The sequence below is a fragment of the Zalophus californianus genome, chromosome 1 (assembly GCF_009762305.2).
Source record: "Zalophus californianus isolate mZalCal1 chromosome 1, mZalCal1.pri.v2, whole genome shotgun sequence".
Taxonomy (NCBI): Eukaryota; Metazoa; Chordata; class Mammalia; order Carnivora; family Otariidae; genus Zalophus; species Zalophus californianus.
In genome coordinates, this window is record NC_045595.1 from 4,995,434 (window position 1) to 5,016,354 (window position 20,921).

At 42.7% G+C, this 20,921-nt stretch overlaps 1 protein-coding gene across 3 annotated transcripts in view; it reads left to right on the forward strand.

The window, feature by feature from the left end:
* Positions 1-20,921, forward strand: part of ADGRE1 (adhesion G protein-coupled receptor E1) — a 66,804-nt gene that overhangs the window by 11,862 nt on the left and 34,021 nt on the right. For all 3 annotated transcript variants that reach the window (XM_027586829.2, XM_027586832.2, XM_027586831.2), the window contains exons 3-5: positions 5,717-5,863; positions 8,127-8,282; positions 8,399-8,518. In XM_027586829.2, coding sequence (XP_027442630.1) covers positions 5,717-5,863; positions 8,127-8,282; positions 8,399-8,518 — 423 coding nt within the window. The remainder of the gene's footprint in view (positions 1-5,716; positions 5,864-8,126; positions 8,283-8,398; positions 8,519-20,921) is intronic.

Sequence of the window (20,921 nt, forward strand, 5' to 3'; positions counted from 1 at the left end):
CACTTGGAAGCTAAAGACCATCCTGCTTAAGAATGTTTGGGTCAACTAGGAAATCAAAGAAGAACTTAAACAATTCATGGAAACCAATGAGAATGAAAACACATCAGTCCAAAACCTATGGGATACTGCAAAGGCGGTCCTATGGGGGAAATACATAGCCATCCAGTCCTCACTCAAAAAAATGAAAAATCCCAAATTTACCAACTAACTTTACTCCTCAAAGAACTGGAGAAAGAACAACAAATAAAGCCTAAGCCATGCAGAAGAAGAGAAATAATAAAGATTAGAGCAGAGATCAATGAATTAGAAACCAGAAATACAGTAGAGCAGATCAATGAGTCTAGAAGCTGGTTCTCTGAAAGAATTAATAAGATCGATAAACCACTGGCCAGACGTATCCAAAAGAAAAGAGAAAGGACTCAAATTAATAAAATCATGAATGAAAAGGGAGAGATCATGACTAACACTAAGGAAGTACAAATAATTATTAGAAATTATTATCAACAACTACATGCCAATAAATTAAGCATCCTGGAAGAAATGGATGCCTTCCTGGAAACCTATAACTACCAAGACTGAAACAGGAAGAAATTGACAACCTGAAAAGAACAATAACCAGTAACGAGATTGAAGCAGTGATCAAAAACCTCCCAAAAAACAAGAGTCCAGGACCTGATAGAATTCCCTGGGGAATTCTACCAAACATTAAAAGAAGAAATAATATCTATTCTTCTGAAGCTGTTTCAAAAAATAGAAACTGGGGCGCCTGGGTGGCTCAGTTGGTTGGGCGACTGCCTTCGGCTCAGGTCATGATCCTGGAGTCCCGGGATCGAGTCCCGCGTCAGGCTCCCTGCTCAGCGGGGAGTCTGCTTCTCCCTCTGACCCTCTTCCCTCTCGTGCCCTCTATCTCTCAGTCTCTCTCAAATAAATAAATAAAATCTTTAAAAAAAAATAGAAACTGAAGGAAAACTCTCAGACTCATTCTATGAGGTCAGAATTACCTTGATCCCCAAATCAAGCAAAAACCCCATCAAAAAGGAGAATTTCAGACCAATATCCCTGATGAATATGGATGTCAAAATTCTCAACAAGATCCTAACTAATAGGATCCAACAGTACATTAAAAAGGTTATCCATCATGACCAGGTGGGATTTATCCCTGGGATGCAAGTGTGGTTCAACATTTGAAAATCAATTAATGTGATAGAGCACATTAATAAGAGGAGGGAGAAGAACCATATGGTCCTCTCAATTGATGCAGAAAAGCATTTGACAAAATACAGCAGCCTTTCCTGATTAAAACTCATCAGAGTGTAGGGATGGGGGAATAGTCCTCAATTTCATAAAAACCATCTGTGAAAAGCCCATAGCGAATATCATTCTCAATGGAGAAAAGCTGAGAGCATTTTCCTTAAGATCAGGAACGCGACAAGGATGCCCACACTCACCACTGTTGTTCAACGTAGTACTAGAAGTCCTAGCAACAGCAATCAGACAACAAAAAGAAATAGAAGGTATTCAAATTGGCAAAGAAGAAGTCAAGTCCTAAGATCTTTGGGGTGACATGCAAAGGTCCTGAGACCAGAAAGAATTTGGGGAACTGAGTAAATGTAAGCATGGCTAATGGGACAAGGTAGAAGATGAGCTGGAGAGATTGGCAAGTGCTGAGTCACACAGGACTGGGTTGCAATTCTGGTTTCGGGTGGGTTTGAGTTGTGAGCAACTGAGCCAGAGGAAGAGGGTAATGGGAAGCTCAGATGAGAGACCGCAAGTGGCAATGTGCCGGAAGTTTGCAAAGAACAATGTTGACTTTGCAGATGAAAGAGGAAACTGTTAATGAGAAGAGGTACAACTAAGATGTCCTGCAGGGAAAGGAAATAAATAAGGCATGTTGTAAGAAGTGAAGAGCCTGACTCTAAAGACCCAGAGAATAATCCATCCCTTAAAGTTTTTGCAGCACTTTATAAAGTGCTTTCCCACTCTACCAATCAATGTTGACATTACTGTTTACTCCTCTTTCTTTCACACCCCACACCCGGTCCTTTGGCAAATCCTGTTAACATCACCTTCAGAATAAACCCCGAATCTTGTGCCTTCCACAGCTCCCAGTGGGGTTGCATCCACCATCCTTGCTTACCTGGACAGGTGCAGGCACCTCCTCCCTGGTCATCCTGCCCCTCTACAGTTCATCTTCCAGCCAGGGGCCACAGGATCCTGTTAAAAACCTCAGTCCTGCTGTGTCCTGCCTGTGCTCAGACACCTCGTGGCTCCCAATGCTCTCCATAGAAAGCCAGAAGTCTAGCAGATCTAACATGATCTGTCCATGTCCAGGCCTCCCATTTCCCCCTGCCCACTCTGTTCCAACCACACCGACCTCCTTGTAACTCCACCAAATCTCCAGGCGTGGTCCTGCCCCTTCATGCACTTACTGTTTCCTCTGCCCTAGGCACCTTCATAGCTCACTCACCTCCCTCTGGTATTTGTTCTAATGTTAGCTTCTCAGCGAGGTCTTCATTATTGAGCACTGACTGTGTACTGGGCACTGTTGTATGCACTCAGCACACAGCAGCGAATGACACAGACACAAATCCTTGCTTTCTAGAAACTCAAAGTCCATCAGGGCAACAGACTTAATCACAAAAGTTTTTACAAAGAATTGTCTTAGAAATTGCCTGAAAATTGATTCCATTTCCAACCAGATCTACCTCTTCTTGGGTAGCGGTAGTGAAAATCACTCACTTCAGGTTTCGACAGGCCTGGAGCTGCCACTCACCAGCTGTGTGTCCTTGGACAAGTTACTCAACCTCACTGAGCCTCAGTTGTCCACATCTGTATAATGGGAATTGTATTAGTATTCTACAGCTGCTCTAGCAAATTACCACAAACTTAGTAGCTTCAAACAACAAAAACATTACCTTACGGGTCCGGAGGTCAGAAGTCCAAAGTGGGTCCCAGTGGGCTAAAATCAAGATGTCAGCAGGGCTGTGTTCCTTTCTGGAGGTTCTAGAGGATAATCTGTCTTTTCGCCTTTTCCAACTTCTAGAGGCCACCTGGATTCCTTGCCTGTGTCCCTCCTCCTCCATCTTCAAAGCCGGCAATGACTGGCCAGGTCTTTCTCACATTGTGTCACTTTGCCTCTCCTGGCTTCACCTTCTGTTTATAAGGACCTTTGTGATTACACTGGCCCCGTCTGGGTAATCCAGAATAATCTCCAGAATAATCTCTTCATCTTGGGATCAGCTGATTACCGATCTTAATTCCATCCGAAACCTTAGTGCTCCCTTACCACATAGCATAGCTTATTTGTAGGTTCTGGGGATTAGGATGTGGTCATCTTTGGAGGGGCCATTATTCTGATGACCACAGGAATGATAATATCAAATAAGTCTCTTCCCAGGCACCAAAAGCCTGCCTCCACCTCTGGCTTTGTCTTTCTGGAGCTTACAATGTGGTGGGGGAAATGATCACTAAAAAGCTAATCATACAAAAAATGAGCAACTATAATTATGATAAGTGTCATAGAGAAGGAGCACAGGAAGCCTTGGGGGAGTCAGGGGAGGCTTTCTGGAGGAAATGACACTTAAACAAGATCTGAGGAGTGAAAAGGAGCTGGCCAGGCAAAGCAGAGGCAGAGGGAATAGCACATGCAAAGGCCCTGAGGTGGGATGTCTGGAAATGGAGACGAACATGAGATGAGGCTTAAAGATGTGGTTGGGTCTGGTCACGGGGGCCTTGTGGGTCCTGTTAAGTGGTTTGGATTTTAATTCTGAGTGTGACAGGGAGCACTGTAGGCAGGGGTGGGGGTAGATGATCAAATCTGTATTCAGAGATGACTACTATGTGAAGAGATTGGAGGGGACAATGAAGGATTTAGGGATGTAGAATCCAGAAGAGGACCTGTGGAAATGGAGAAAAGCTGGTAAATGCCAAATGCTATTTGGAGAGAGAACCACCAGGGCTTGGGGACCCACTGGATGTGAGGGTGAGGGCTAAACAGGTAAACTGAGGTACAAAGAGGTGAAATCACTGGTCTCAGAACTGAACGGGCTAGGATGTTGTTTTGACTGCTTCCACATAAACGAAACAACTTAGAAATTTGTTTCTTAGAAGTGCATTCTTTTTCTTCTCATACATCTCCAACTTGTTGATGGAACAGGGTGACAGGGCTGTCCAGATCATCCCAGCTCCCAGGTGTCTCCCATCTTGTTGCCTCTCTATCCCTCAGCATTGTGGCTTTCCCAAACCATCATCCCCATGGTGAGGGATAGATCAGCCCACTCTGTCCATGTTCCAGCCCAGGGAGAAGGGGAAATGGGAAGGAGGCAACATGTTTACTCTTTTTAAGGGCATGGCCAGACAGTATGCATATCACTTCTTCATGTGCCCACTGGGCAGATCTTAGCCTCATGGCCACACCTAGTGCAGAAGACGCTGGGAATACAGTCTTTGATTGGATGGTCATGTTACTAAAAAGAAGCAGGAGAGATGGGTCTGGGGGAATAGCTGCTGTTCTCTCCTTGGAGGTTTGCTGCTGGAGCTTTAACCTGGGTCTTCTGTGCTCCAAAGGCTGAAATGTTGAGTCTCAGACTCTTGTGTCTAGAGTTCTGATGCTCATGGTGTGGGCCATGGACCAGCAGCATCAGCATCATTCAGGGGCTTGTGAGAAATGCAGAATATCAGGCCCCTTCCTAGACCTGCAGAATTGGCATCTGCTTTTCCCAGATCTGGGACCCAGGTGAGGCAGATGCTGTTGGTCTGAGGACCACACTTGCATTAGCAAGTGTCCATGTCAGTGCATCTAACACTTTCCTGTGCACACAGGTCACACAAGGGTGTGTGTCTTGCTAAAATGCAGATTCTGATTTATCAGTTCTGGGGTGGGGCCTGAGATGTTGCCTTTCCATCAAGTTCCCAGGTAGTGCTGATGCTCCCACTTGACAGCACTGAACAGTTTCTCAGGGCTGTTATAACCAGTTGCCACAAACCAGGAGGCTTAAAAGAACAGAAATCTATTCTCTCACTGTTCTGGGGGCCAGAAATTTGAAATCAAGGTGTCTGCAGGGCCATGCTTTCTCCGAAGGCTCTAAGCGAGAATTTGTTCTGGTGTGGCTGGCCGTCCTTGGTGTTCCTTGGTTTGTAGGCACATCACTCCAGTCTCTGCCTCTGTCGCCCCCATGGTGTTCTCCCTGAGCCTGTCTCTGTGCCTCTTCGCCTCTTCTTATAAGGACGTCAATCATATCAGATTAAAGGACCATCCTACTCCAGTAGGATCTCATCCTCACTGAGGTCTTTTTTTTTTAAATTTGAGAGAGAGCGAGCGAGTGAGAGAGAGAGAGACAAAGAGAGACAGAGAGAGAGAGAGAAAGCACGAGCAGGGGGGAGGGGCAGAGGGAGAGAGGGAGAAGCAGACTTCCCACCCAGCAGGGAGCAGGTTGCGGGACTCCATCCTAGGACCCTGGGATCACGACCCAAGCTGAAGGCAGACGCTAAACTGACTGAACCACCCAGGCATCCCCTTCACTGAAGTCTTAATTACATTTACAAAGACCCTATTTCCAAATAAGTCTGCATTCTCAGGGACCAGGGTTTAGGGTTTCAGCATATTTTTGGGGGGGCACAGTTCAGCCCACAACAGTCCCCTTCATATTCTCATGCTGGCTGTCTTTGAAGCCCACACTGGGGCTCTAACTTGACCTCTTCCCTCTGTGCTGCCCAGATGTGAATGAGTGTCTGGATACCACCATGTGCCCAGCTTACGCAACCTGCACCAACACTTTGCATAGTTACTACTGCACTTGCAAACGAGGATTTCTGTCCAGCAACGGACTGACGCAGTTCAGGGACCCAGGAGTGACATGCGAAGGTAAGTACACACCCCCTCAAAACCCTCCAGCATATTGTAGGAAAATGAGGTGGAAGCTGGCTGGGTAGTGGATGTAGGTACTTTTTCTTTTCCCGAACATTTTTCTCCCCCTCCCTCTCCCTTATCCTTCTTTTCTTTCTTTTTCTTTTCTTAAAAAATTTTTTAATTTAAATTCAGTTAGCCAACATATAGTACACCATTGTTTTCTTTTTTTCTATAATGACAATGATTCTTGCTCACTCAACATTCCAACGATTCAGAGCTAACATTAGAATGAAAATAAAAGTAAAAACCATGTTATTTGTCAATATCCAAAAATAACCACTGATTTCATTTTGGGAAATCTCCTTTTGGTTGTCTCTCCATGCAGAAAACAGGAATTTCTAACATTCACTGAGTACCAGGTCCCCTGTGAAGGGCTTTCTATGCATTTTTACATTAAACTGAGTGCAGGCATCATGATGATCTCCACTATACAGATGAGGAAACTGCTTGGGGCACTGGAATGACTCATTCATGGTCTTGCGGTTGAACTGGCCTCCAAACCCACATCTTTCTGACTCTAACAGCAGTTTCTGAATCACGTCACCTAGTTGTGAGGTGTTGGGGAAACGTATTTACTCTCTCTAAGCCTCAATGTTTCCATCTGTAGAATGAGTGTATAAGAGTACCTACCTTAAAGGGTAGTTGGGAAAATTAAATGCAGTCATGTGTATGCAGTGTGCTAGGCACAGTACAAGTGATATAAGTAATATAAATTGAAGTAATCCCCAGAATGAGCAAAGTTCTTTGTCTGTATTTCTTATATTTAGATGCCAATTCTCCCCTTGACAGTCAAGATCTGACTGTGCCTCTTAATAATACCAGGGTCAGCAAACTATTTTATGAAAGGGGCCAGAGAGTAAATATTTTGGAGGTTGCAACCCGTATGATCTCTCTCATGACTACTTAATACTCCAGTTTTAGTGCAAAAGCAGCCATAGATGATACACGAAGGAATGGATGTGGCTTTGTTCCAACAAAACCTTATTTATACAAACAGGAGGTGGACTAGATTTGACCCATGAGCTGTAGTTTGCTAGGCTCTGAATAAGATAATTCATTTCTACTGTTGCAGTACACAGGGTGCTCCCAAATCCTTCTTTACCTTTGGGTTACAGTTCATGGGTTATTTGGTAAGCTTCAGTAGTCCCGATGGGCTCTGGTTTCCAAATTTGGGTTGAAATCAACATTCCGCATCCAGAAAATTATGGATACTACAGCAAGGATTTCATCCCCTTTACGACTTTGACCCCCCTATGGTGCCTGATATATTGTGAGTATTCAGTAGATACTTGTTGAATGAAGGAACATGTTACCTTATTCTTTATGTCAACTACAGATTTAATCAGCCTTAATTGGTTGTCTCTAATGTTTTACTACTTCAAATAAAAGTGGAATGAACATTCCTATGGTCTGATCTTGATGTAGAGGGGCAGCTCCCAATTTCTGTCTAGGAGAGGCACAGTTTTCTGGGAAGAGCTATAAGAGACTTGCCTTGAAGCTGTATTTGCATGACAAATATGTAGCAAGAGTTTAGGATGACTTGGCAGACCAGGGATGAAGGAGACTTGGGTTGGACCACCCCATGGTACCACAACTGCACAATTTCATGGGTCCTCCAATTAGTAAATTGCTCTACGTGGCTTTGCAAATTGTTCTTTTTTATCTACTGCTGGGTAGCAGAGCACCTGCAAACTTACTACATCAAAATAATGGCAATCATTTTTTTGTTCATGAATGTATCTGTCATTTGGGTTGAGTTTGGTGAGTATGGTTTGTCTCTGTTCCATGCAGTGTCAACTGAGTTGGTTCAAGTGGGGGCTAGAGGATCCACTTTAAAGAGAGCACACTCACATGGCTGGTGAGGTGGTGCTGGCCTTAGGCTGGCTGCTCCACCAGGGCTGTGGGCTGGAGGTCTTGGTTCTTCTCCATATGAGCTGCTGTTTTCATGGCTTGTTCCTCACAGTATGGTGGCTGAGTTCCAAGAGAACAAGGAGGGAATGCATGGTATCTTTAGGACCTGGTGTCACCACCTTCGCAGTCACAGCATGTTCAGATTCAAGGGGAGGGAATATAGACCCCACTGCTTGCTGGAAGGAATACAAATTCCCATAGAATGAAGGGCATACAGCATGGAAGACATCATTTCTGCCATCTCTGAAAATACAACGTGCTACACATGATGAGGCAAGTTTGTAACTCCAACTCTTTCTGTGTCCAGATATAGATGAATGTTCTCAAAGCTCCCCACCATGTGGTCCTAACTCAGTCTGCAGAAACCTTATGGGGAGGTACAGATGCAGCTGTTTCCCTGGTTTCTCTTCTCCCACCGGAAATGACTGGGTCATGGGAAATCCGGGTCATTTCTCCTGCACAGGTAATGCTCTCAGGCATGGGTCTTTGGTGAACAGTGACCACTTAACTTGGGTACATGTGTCCCTCACCTTAGACACACAATCTTTGGTCTGCTCACTCTCCTCCACTGCTCCTCAGACATCAATGAATGCCTCTCCAGTGGTGTCTGCCCAGAGCATGCTGAGTGTATCAACTCCTTGGGAAGTTACAATTGCAGCTGCCCGGTTGGATTCATCTCTCACAACTCCATCTGTGAAGGTATAGAGGACCTGTTTTTCTTTATTTACCTACTTAATTAATTAAGAACCACCTTACTTAATGATCCTGTGAGGTAGGGATTATGTTATTCACTTTGGGGATAAGAAAATTAAGGCTCAGAGCATTGAAGCAACTTCCCCAAGGATACACAGCTGTTCAGTAGAAGAGGCAGGATTTGAATTCCTGTTGAGGGCCTACTATGAGTCAAGCAGTGGGTCAGGCAGTACTTGAGAGTGATGAAGTGCTCTCTCCCTAGAGTGATATCCTTCCAGGGAATATTGGCAATGTCTGGAGACATTTTTGATTGTCACAACTGGTGGTGGGGAAGGAGGGTTGTGGGCGCTACTGTGATCCAGTGGGGGAGAGGCCAGAGATGCTGCTAAACACCCTGCAATACATGGAACAGCTTCCCTACAACCAAAAATAATCCGGTCCCAGATGCCAGTAGTTCTGAGGTAGAGAAACTCTGTCCTGGGGAGAGCTCAGACTCAAACTTCAGAACTTTTACTAAACTGTATTTGACTCAAGACCTGAGAGTTACCCTCAACCCCCCACCCCACCTCCATATTAAAACAGTCATCGTATCTTGGGGAATTTCCTGCTAAATATGTCTTAAATCTCTCCATTCTTCCCCATCCTTGGTCTGGGTTTCACTGTTATTTTATCAGACTCCTCACTGGGCTTTCCCTTCCTCCAGTTTTGTCCCCTTGAATCCATCCTCCAAACTGTAGCCAGAATATTCTCACAAGATGCAAGGGCTCCATCTTCCTGAGTCTGGTGCAGTGCTACCATGTTCATTTGTAGGGAAGGTGACCCCATCAAGTAAGGCATGGAGTGATCAAGACCTTATCACATCCCCTTGGCTTGGAATGAGAGATATTTGAAGTCCTCTCTGATTTTTCTGATCCATCTGGAGCAGTTAGCTATTGCTGAGTAACAAATCACCCTGAAAGTCAGTAGCTAGAAACAAACACCATCTATTTGGCTTTCTATTCTGTGCATTCATAGTTTAGGTTGGGCTCTGCCGGGTCAGTTCTTTGGGTCTCTCTTGGGCTTTTTACGTGTCTGTGGTCAGCTGTGGGTCAGCTTTACTCATCTCAGCTGGGCTGCCTCACAGTCAGGGCAGCCATCTGGGATAATCCATCTCTCTTCTACTTTGTCTTTCATTCTTCGTTAGGCTAGTCTAGTGCTTGTTCATATGGAAGAAGCAAGGAGCCCAAAGAATGAACAGAAGCAAATAACTCTCTAGAAGTCTAAGTATGGAACTGGCACCGTATCATTTCTGCTGCATTCTATTGGCAAGTGAACATCATAGGCCAGCTAGATTGAAGATGTGGGGAAACAAGCTCCACATCTTAAAAGAGTAGTGGCAAAAAGTCACATTGCACCACATCATCTGCAGCCCATGGTGTAGGTACGGGGAAGAGTAAAGAAGGACAGCCACGTCTATGGTCATTACTTTTTGGAGCTATTTACCACTCTCTGGTTATATATGTTGGGCTCATGATTCTGTGGGTTGACCGAATGGTTTTTCTGGGTCACTAGGATGGCTGCCAGGTCCAAAATGGCCTCACTTACATGGCTAGTAGTTGGTGCAGGCATCTGGCTCGGAGCTCAGCCGGGCCCCTCAATTTCCCTCATGGGCCCATCCTCATGGATTCTTGGGCTTCCTCAGAGCATGGCAGCTGGTTTCCAGTAAAGGAAGTTGCAAAGGGAAGGAAGCAGAAACTGTGGGTTCTTGTAAGACCTGCGCTTGGAAGTCCCAGAACGTTACTTCTGCCACATTCTCCTGGCCAAAGTCATGGGGCCAGCCTAGATGCCAAGGAAGGGGAAATTAACTCACCATCTTGTTGGGGGACAACAAATGCACGCAGGAAGTGGAGGGAGGAATTGATGGCAGCCATCTTTGGAGGATCTACTCTACTGCAGAACATGTCTTATGTTCTTTGACCCGAGGGCAAATACGTGCTTCTTTTCATTAAAAATGTTCTATTTCTTTTCATCCATTGATCTTCATCAGCTGTTGACGTTGTTAGAGGCAGAACAATAGAGAGGCAAATTTGAAAGGGACCTTAGAGATAAACTAATACAGCACTCCGGGCTCCTAGGCATTTTTTCAGGACCCCGTTTCGGTTAGATTATCACCACTCGTATTTGTTTTAACTACTCAGTAGGTTTCACTTTGTGTGAAGGAAGGTTTCCTCAGCTAAAACAGTTTTGAAAACCATGCACCTAGTCCAACTCCATATGCAAAATGTAAATTCCACTTGTACTATTTCTTTTGTTTAAGTGCTATTATTATTATTATTTTCAATTAGCCAACATATAGTACATCATTAGCTTTTGATTCAAGGTTCAATGATTTATTAGTTGTGTATAGAATTGCAGTGGGCACTATTTCTTTTTTTAAAAAAGATTTTATTTATTTGAGAGAGAGAGACAACATGAGAGGGAGGTAGGGGCAGGGGGAGAAGGAGAAGCAGACTCCCCGCTGAACAGGAAGACTTTGGGGGGCTCGATCCCAGGACCCTGGGATCATGACCTGAGCCGAAGGCAGATGCTTAACCAACTGAGCCACCCAGGCACCACCCCCCCAACCTGTGCTATTTCTTTTTTCTCTTTCTTTCTTTCTTTCTTTCTTTCTTTCTTTCTTTCTTTCTTTCTTTCTTTCTTTCTTTCTTTCTTTCTTTCTTTCTTTCTTTCTTTCTTTTTCTTTCTCTTTGGCACAACGTGCCCTCTTTAATATCTATCACCAGGCTAACCCATCCCCACACCCCCTCCCCTCTAGAAGCCTCAGTTTCTTTCTCAGAGTCCATAGTCTCTCATGGTTTATCTCCCCCTCCGATTTCCCCCCTTCATTCTTCCACTCCTGCTATCTTCTTCTTCTTTTTTAATTTTTTTAACATATAATGTATTATTTGTTTCAGAGGTACAAGTCTTACACAATTCACAGCACTCACCATAGCACATACCCTCCCCAATGTCTATCACCCAGCCACCCCATCCCTCCCACCCCCCACCACTCCAGCAACCCTCAGTTTGTTCCTGAGATTAAGAATTCCTCATATCAGTGAAGTCATATGATACATGTCTTTCTCTGACTGAATTATTTCGCTCATCATAATACCCTCCAGTTCTATCCATGTCGTTGCAAATGGCAAGATTTTGTTCCTTTTGATGGCTGCATAATATTCCATTGTATATATATACCACTCTTTTTTATCCATTCATCTGTCGATGGACATCTTGGGTCTTTCCACAGTTTGGCTATTGTGGACATTACTGCTATAAACATTGGGGTGCACATACCCCTTCAGATCCCTACATTTGTATCTTTGGGGTAAATACCCAGTAGTGCAATTGCTGGATTGTATGGTAGCTCTATTTTCAACTTTTTAAGAAACCTCCATACTGTTTTCCAGAGGGGTTGCACCAGCTTGCATTCCCACCAACAGTGTAGGAGGGTTCCCCTTTCTCCGCATCCCCGCCAACATCTGTCGTTTCCTGACTTGTTAATTTTAGCCATTCTGACTGGTGTGAGGTGGTATCTCATTGAGGTTTTGATTTGGATTTTCCTGATGCTGAGTGATGTTGGGCACTTTTTCATGTGTCTGTTGGCCATTTGGATGTCTTCTTTGGAAAAATTTCTCTTTATTTCTTCTGCCCATTTCTTGATTGGATCATTTGTTCTTTGGGTGTTGAGTTTAAGAAGTTCTTTATAGATTTTGGATACTAGTCCTTCATCAGATATGTCATTTGCAAATATCTTCTCCCATTCTGTTGGTTGTCTTTTGGTTTTGTGGACTGTTTCTTTTGCTGTGCAAAAGCTTTTTAACTTGATGAAGTCCCAATAGTTCATTTTTGCCCTTGCTTCCCCTGCCTTTGGCGATGTTACTAGGAAGAAGGTGCTGCGGCTGAGGTCGAAGAGGTTGCTGCCTGTGTTCTCCTTTAGGATTTTGATGGACTCTTTTCTCACATTTAGGTGTTTCAACAATTTTGAGTCTATTTTTGTGTGTGGTGTAAGGAAATGGTCCAGTTTCATTCTCCTGCATGTGGCTGTCCAATTTTCCCAACACCATTTGTTGAAGAGACTGTCTTTTTGCCATTGGACATTCTTTCCTTCTTTGTTGAAGATTAGCTGACCATAGAGTTGAGGGTCCATTTCTGGGCTCTCGATTCTGTTCCATTGATCTATGTGTCTGTTTTTGTGCCAGTACCATACTGTCTTGATGATGACGGGTTTGCAATAGAGCTGGAAGTCCGGAATTGTGATGCCGCCAGCTTTGCTTTTCTTTTTCAAGATTCTTCTGGTTATTCGGGCTCTCTTCTGGTTCCATACAAATTTTAGGATTATTTGTTCCATTTCTTTGAAAAAAGTGGATGGTATTCTGATGGGGATTGCATTGAATGTGTAGATTCCTCTAGGTAGCATTGACATCTTCACAATGTTTGTTCTTCCAATCCATGAACATGGAACGTTTTTCCATTTCTTTGTGTCTTCTTCAATTTCTTTCATGAGTATTTTATGGTTTTCTGAGTATAGATCCTTTGCCTCTTTGGTTAGATTTATTCCTAGGTATCCAATGGTTTGGGTGCAATTGTAAATGGGATCGACTCCTTCATTTCTCTTTCTTCTGTCTTGCTGGTGTATAGGAATGCCACTGATTTCTGTGCATTGATTTGATATCCTTCCATTTTACTGAATTCCTGAATGGGTTCTAGCAGTTTTGGGGTGGAGTTTTTTGGGTTTTCCACATACAGTATCATATCATCTGCAAAGAGTGAGAATTTGACTTCTTCTTTGCCGATTTGGATGCCTTTGATTTCTTTTTGTTGTCTGATTGCTGTGGCTAGGACTTCTAATACTATGTTGAATAGCAGTGGTGAGAGTGGACATCCCTGCCGCGTTCCTGACCTTAGGGGGAAAGCTCTCAGCTTTTCCCCACTGAGAATGATATTCACTGTAGGTTTTTCGTAGATGGCTTTTATGATATTGAGGTATGTACCCTCTATCCCTCTACTCTGAAGAGTTTTGATCAAGAAAGGATGCTGTACTTTGTCAAATGCTTTTTCTGCATCTATTGAGAGGATCATATGATTCTTGTTCTTTCCTTTGTTAATATATTGTATCACGTTGATTGATTGGCGGATGTTGAACCAACCTTGCAGCCCAGGGATAAATCCCACTTGGTCATGGTGAATAATCCTTTTAATGTACTGTTGAATCCGATTGGCTAGTATTTTGGTGAGAATTTTTGCATCCATGTTCATCAAGGATATTGGTCTGTAATTCTCCTTTTTGATGGGGTCTTTGGTTTAGGGATCAAGGTAATGGTGCTCTCATAAAATGAGTTTGGAAATTTTCCTTCCATTTCTATCTTTTGGAACAGTTTCAGGAGAATAGGTATTAATTCTTCTTTAAATGTTTTGTAGAATTCCCCTGGGAAGCCATTTGGCCCTGGGCTTTTGTTTGTTGGGAGATTTTGGATGACTGCTTCAATTTCCTTAGTGGTTATAGGGCTGTTCAGGTTTTCTATTTCTTCCTGGTTTAATTTTGGTAGTTGATACATCTCTAGGAATGCACCCATTTCTTACAGCTTATTTAATATGCTGGCATATATTTGCTCATAATATGTTCTTATAATTGTTTGTATTTCTTTGGTGTTGGTTGTGATCTCTCCTCTTGCATTCATGATTTTGTTGATTTGGGTCATTTCTCTTTCCTTTTGGATAAGTCTGGCCAGGGGTTTATCAATCTTGTTAATTCTTTCAAAGAACCAGCTCCTAGTTTCGTGGGTCTGTTCTACTGTGCTTTTGGTTTCTATTTCATTGATTTCTGCTCTGATCTTTATGATTTCTCTTCTCCTGCTGGGTTTAGGCTTTAGTTGCTGTTTTTTCTCTAGCTCCTTTAGGTGTAGGGTTAGGTTGTGTATTTGAGACCTTTCTTGTTTCTTGAGAAAGGCTTGTATTGCTATATACTTTCCTCTCAGGACTGCCTTTGCTGCATCCCAAAGATTTGGAACAGTTGTGTTTTCATTTTCATTGGTTTCCATGAATTTTTTTAATTCTTCTTTAATTTCCTGGTTGACCCACTTATTCTTTAGTAGGATGCTCTTTAGCCTCCATGTATTTGAGTTCTTTCCGACTTTCCTCTTGTGATTGAGTTCTAGTTTCAAAGCATTGTGGTCTGAAAATATGCAGGGAATAATCCCAATCTTTTGGTACCGGTTGAGACCTGATTTGTGACCTAGGATGTGATCAATTCCGGAGAATGTTCTATGGGCACTAGAGAAGAATGTGTATTCCGTTGTTTTGCGTTATAATGTTCTGAATATGTCTGTGAAATCCATTTGGTCCAGTGTGTCATTTAAAGTCTTTATTTCCTTGTTGATCTTTTGCTTAGATGATCTGTCCATTTTAGTCAGGGGGGTGTTAAAGTCCACCACTATTATTGTATTGTCAATGTGTTTCTTTGCTTTTGTTATTAATTGCCTTATATAATTGGCTGCTCCCATGTTCGGGGCATAGATATTTACAATTGTTAGATCTTCTTGTTGGATAGACTCTTTAAGTAGAATATAATGTCCTTCCTCCTCTCTTTTTACAGTCTTTGTTTTAAAATCTAATTTGTCTGATATAAGGATTGCCACCCCAGCTTTCTTTTGGTGTCCATTGGCATGGTAAATGGTTTTCCACCCCCTCACTTTCAATCTGGGGGTGTTTTTGGGTCTAAAATGAGTCTCTTGCAGACAGCACATCGATGGTTCTTGTTTTTTAATCCAATCTGATAGCCTGTGTCTTTTGATTGGGGCATTTAGCCCATTTACATTCAGGGTAGCTTTTGAAAGATATGAATTTAGTGCCATTTTATTGCCTGTAAGATGACTTACTGTATATTGTCTGTGTTCCTTTCTGGTCTATGTTGCTTTTTGGCTCTCTCTTTGCTTAGAGGACCCCTTTCAATATTTCTTGGAGGGCTGGTTTTGTGTTTGCCAATCCTTTCGTTCTTGTTTGTCCTGGAAGCTTTTTATCTCTCCTTCTATTTTCACTGACAGCCTACCTGGATATAGTATTCTCGGCTGCATATTTTTCTCGTTTAGTGCTCTGAAGATATAATGCCAGTCCTTTCTGGCCTGCCAGGTCTCTGTGGATAGGTCTGTTGCCAATCTAATGTTTCTACCATTATAGGTTACATATCTCCTCTCCCGAGCTGCTTTCAAGATTTTCTCTTTGTCTCTGAGACTCGTAAGTTTTACTATTAGATGTCGGGGTGTTGACCTATTTTTATTGATTTTGAGAGGGGCCTCTGTGCCTCCTTGATTTTGATGCCTGTTCCCTTCCCCACATTAGGGACGTTCTCTGCTATTATTTGCTCCAATATACCTTCTGCCCCCCCTTCTTTTTCTGGGATCCCAATTATTCTAATGTTGTTTTGTCTTATCGTATCTCTTATTTCTCAAATTCTGGCCTCGTGATCCAGTAGTTGTTTATCTCTCTTTTCCTCAGCTTCTTTATTTTCCATCATTCGGTCTTCTATATCACTAATTCTCTCTTCTGCATCATTTATCCTAGCAGTTAGTGCCCCCATTTTTGATTGCACCTCATTAATAGCCTTTTTGATTTCGACTTGGTTAGATTTTAGTTCTTTTATTTCTCCAGAAAGGGTTTCTCTAATAACCTCCATGCTTTTTTCAAGCCCAGCTAGTATCTTTAAAATCATCATTCTGAACTCTAGCTCCGACATCGTACTAATGTCTGTATTGAGTAGTTGCCTGGCAGATGGTACTACCTCTTGTTCTTTTTGTTGAGGTGATTTTTCCATCTTGTCATTTTGTCCAGAGGAGAATAGAAGAATGATAGAACAAAATGCTAACAGGTTAACATCATCCCCAGAAAATATACTCTAAATAAATCAGAAAAGACTTGAAAGCAGGGGAAAAGAAAGGAAAAGAAAGAGAAAAAAAAGAAAAAGATAAAAACAAACAAAAACAGAACAAAACAAAAAAAACAGAATATGATTGAATATGATTAGGCTGGTGCATAGATCAGTGCCACACAGTAGGTTTTGGGTGTATTTTGGTTTGTTAGAAGAAAGTGCCTCCTAAAATTTTAAAGAAAGAAAGACATATATGTACAAAATAAGGGTTGATACGATGAAGGGATGGTATATGAGTGTAAAGATGAAAATTATAAAAAAATTTTAAAAAGGAATTGATAAGGTGTTTGAAAAAAGAAGGAAGAGGATTAAAAAGAAAGAAAGAAGGAATGAAAAAAAAAGAGGAGAGAATTTGATCAGGCAGGAGACTAGAATAAAGCCATACACTAGTGATTTAGGGTATATTGTGATATGTTAGAAGAAACTGTATCTCAAAATTTTAAAGAGAGAACAACTTATATATATTTGCCAACAATAAGGGTAACTACTATGAAGGGATAGAATATGACTCTAAAAATGAAATAGAAATGTTTTTTTTAAAAAGGGATAGATAAGATGTTGGTTAAAAAAGGGAAAAAGAAAAATTAAAAAAAACATTTCAAAAAAAATTAACTTTGAAAGACTAATGAATCATGGTAAAAAAAAAAAAGCCATGAATTCTATGTGCAGTATTCCCCTAGCGCTGGAGTTCTCCCGTTCTCATTGATCGGTAAACTTGGTCTTGGCTGGCTGTTCTTGCTGACCTTCTGGGGGAGGGGCCTGTTGCCGTGGTTCCCAAATGTCTTTGTCAGAGGCGGAATTGCCCCACCCTTGCCTGGTCCAGGGTAAGGAATCTGCTCGGGTTTGCTCTCAGGAGCTTTTGTTCCCTGCAAGCTTTCCGTACAGCTTTGGAGGACGAGACTGAAAATGGCGTCCTCCCCATCTCTGCCCGGGAGGAGCCGAGAACTCGGGGCCTCACTCCTCAGTGCACCCCGGGAGAAAAGCAGTCAATCACTCCCGTCTCCCCGGTCTCTGGCCGCACTCCATGCTCACCTGGCCTGTGACTGAGCATTTCTATCTCTGGCACCCGACTCGGTGTGGGGTCTCCAAACCCAGCAGGTCCCTGCAGTGCCCTCCCACGCCACTCCTCCCGGGATAGGAAGGGGAGTCTCCCCCGATTTGCCGCTTGTTGGGTCCCTGCTGGAGGAGCAGTGGCCCGACTGGGCCGCGGGTCACAGTTTATGGCCACCCCGAGCTGAGAACCTGCGCATCGGCTCCGTCTCTGCAGCCAGCTTCCCTGCTCTGATACCCGGGAGCTCTGCCGCACTCAGGCTCCCCCTTTCTTTCTGTGACCCTGAGGGTACTGAGACCACTCTGTCCCGCGAGGGTTCCACCCCCCACTTAGCCACTGGAGCGACGTCCCTCAGCGGAGCCGACTTCTAAAAGTTCCGATTTTGTGCTCCGTGGCTCTATCACTTGCCAGAAGTGGCTGTCGGAGGCCCCCTCCTCCACCATCTATCCTCCCAAATATCACCTCAGATTCACTTCTCTGTACATCCTACCTTCCAGAAAGTGGTCGCTTTTCTGTTCAGAGAGTTGTTGCTATTCTTTTCTTCGATCTCCTGTTGAGTTCGTAGGTGTTCAGAATGGTTTGATCCCTATTCAGCTGAATTCCTGAGACCAGACGAAATCCAGGTCTCCTACTCCTCCGCCATCTTGCTCCGCCTGTAATTCTCCTTTTTGATGAGGTCTTTGGCTGGTTTTGGGATCAAGATAATGGTGGCCTCATAAAACGAGTTTGGAAGTTTTTCTTCCATTTCTACTTTTGGAACAGTTTCAGAAGAATAGGTATTAATTCTTCTTGAAATGTTTGGTAGAATTCCCCTAGGAAGCCATCTGGCCCCGGGCTTTTGTTTATTGGGAGATTTTTGATGACTGCTTCAGTTTCCTTAGTGGCTATAGGTCTGTTCAGGTTTTCTATTTCTTCCTGGTTCAGTTTTGGTAGTTGATACATCTCTAGGAATGCATCCATTTCTTCCAGATTATCTAATTTGCTGGCATAGAGTTGCTCATAATATGTTCTTATAATTGTTTGTATTTCTTTGGTGTTGGTTGCAATCTCTCCTTTTTCATTCATGATTTTGTTGATTTGGGTCATTTCTCTTTTCTTTTGGATCAGTCTGGCCAGGGGTTTATCAATCTTGTTAATTCTTTCAAAGAACCAGCTCCTAGTTTCGTTGGTCTGTTCTACTGTTTTTTTAGTTTCTATTTCATTGATTTCTGCTCTGATCTTTATTATTTCTCTTCTCCTGCTGGGTTTAGGCTTTATTTGCTGTTCTTTCTCCAGCTCCTTTAGGCGTAGGGTTAGGTTGTGTATTTGAGACCTTTCTTGTTTCTTGAGAAAGGCTTGTATTGCTATATACTTTCCTCTTAGGACTGCTTTTGCTGCATCCCAAGGATTTTGAACAGTTGTGTTTTCGTTTTCATTTGTTTCCATGAAACAAATGTTTTTGTTTGTCCTGGAAGCTTTTTATCTCTCCTTCTATTTTCAATGCCAGCCTAGCTGGATATAGTATTCTTGGCTGCATATTTTTCTCATTTAGTGCACTGAATATATCATGCCAGTCCTTTCTTGCCTGTCAGGTCTCTGTGGATAGGTCTGTTGCTAATCTAATGTTTCTACCATGGTACATTACAGATCTTTTCTCCCGAGCTGCTTTCAAGATTTTCTCTTTGTCTCTGAGATTCATATGTTTTACTATTCGATGTTGGGGTGTTGACCTATTTTTCCTGATTTTGAGGGGGTTTCTTTGTGCCTCCCGGATTTTGATGCCTGTTTCCTTCCCCAAATTAAGGAAGTTCTCTGCTATAATTTGCTCCAATTATAGCCCCCCCTTCTTCTTCTGGGATCCCAATTCTAATGTTGTTTCATCTTATGGTATTGCTTATCTCTCGAATTCTGGCCTCGTGATCCAGTAGTTGTTTATCTCTCTTTTTCTCAGCTTCTTTATTTTCCATCATTTGGTCTTCTATATCACTAATTCTCTCTTCTGCCTCGTTTATGCTAGCAGTTAGAGCCTCCATTTTTTATTGCACCCCATTAATAGCCATTTTGATTTCGACTTGGTTAGATTTTAGTTCTCTTATTTCTCCAGAAAGGGTTTCCCTAATATCTTCCATGCTTTTTTGAAGCCCAGCTAGTATCTTTAAAATCATCATTCTGAACTCTAGTTCTTTTTTTTTACAGTCATTTTTTTAAATTTTTTATTGTTATGTTAATCACCATATATTACATCATTTGTTTTGGTGTAGTGTTCCATGATTCATTGTTTGTTCATAACACCCAGTGCTCCATGCAGAATGTGCCCTCTTTAATACCCATCACCAGGCTAACCCATCCCCCTACCCTCCTCCCCTCTAGAAACCTCAGTTTGTTTTTCAGAGTCCATCATCTCTCATGGTTCGTCTCCCCCTCTGACTTACTCCCCTTCATTCTTCCTCTCCTGCTATCTTCTTCTTTTTCTTTTTTCTTAACATATGTTGCGTTATTTGTTTCAGAAGTACAGATCTGTGATTCAACAGTCTTGCACAATTCACAGCGCTCACCGTAGCACATACCCTCCCCAATGTCTATCACCCAGCCACCCCATCCCTCCCACCCCCCACGACTCCAGCAATCCTCAGTTTGTTCCTGAGATTAAGAATTCCTCATATCAGTGAAGTCATATGATACATGTCTTTCTCGGATTGACTTCTTTCACTAAGCATAACACCCTCCAGTTCCAACCACGTCGTTGGAAATGGCAAGATCTCATTCCTTTTGATGGCTGCATAATATTCCATTGTGTATATATACCACCTCTTCTTTATCCATTCATCTGTCGATGGACATCTTGGCTCTTTCCACAGTTTGGCTATTGTGGACATTGCTGCTATAAACATTGGGGTGCACATACCCCTTCGGATCCCTACATTCGTATCTTTGGGGTAAATACCCAGTAGTGCAATTGCTGGATCGTATGGTAGCTCTAATTTCAACTGTTTGAGGAACCTCCATACTGTTTTCCAGAGGGGTTGCACCAGCTTGCATTCCCAGCAACAGTGTAGGAGGGTTCCCCTTTCTCCACATCCCCGCCAACATCTGTCATTCCCTGACTTGTTAATTTTAGCCATTCTGACTGGTGTGAGGTGGTATCTCATTGAGGTTTTGATTTGGATTTCCCTGATGCTGAGCGATGTTGAGCACTTTTTCATGTGCCTATTGGCCATTTGGATGTCTTCTTTGGAAAAATGTCTGTTCATGTCTTCTGCCCATTTCTTGATTGGATTATTTGTTCTTGGGGTGTTGAGTTTGAGAAGTTCTTTATAGATTTTGGATACTAGCCCTTTATCTGATATGTCATTTGCAAATATTTTCTCCCATTCTGTCGGTTGTCTTTTGGTTTTCTGGACTGTTTCTGAACTCTAGTTCTGATATCTTACTAATGT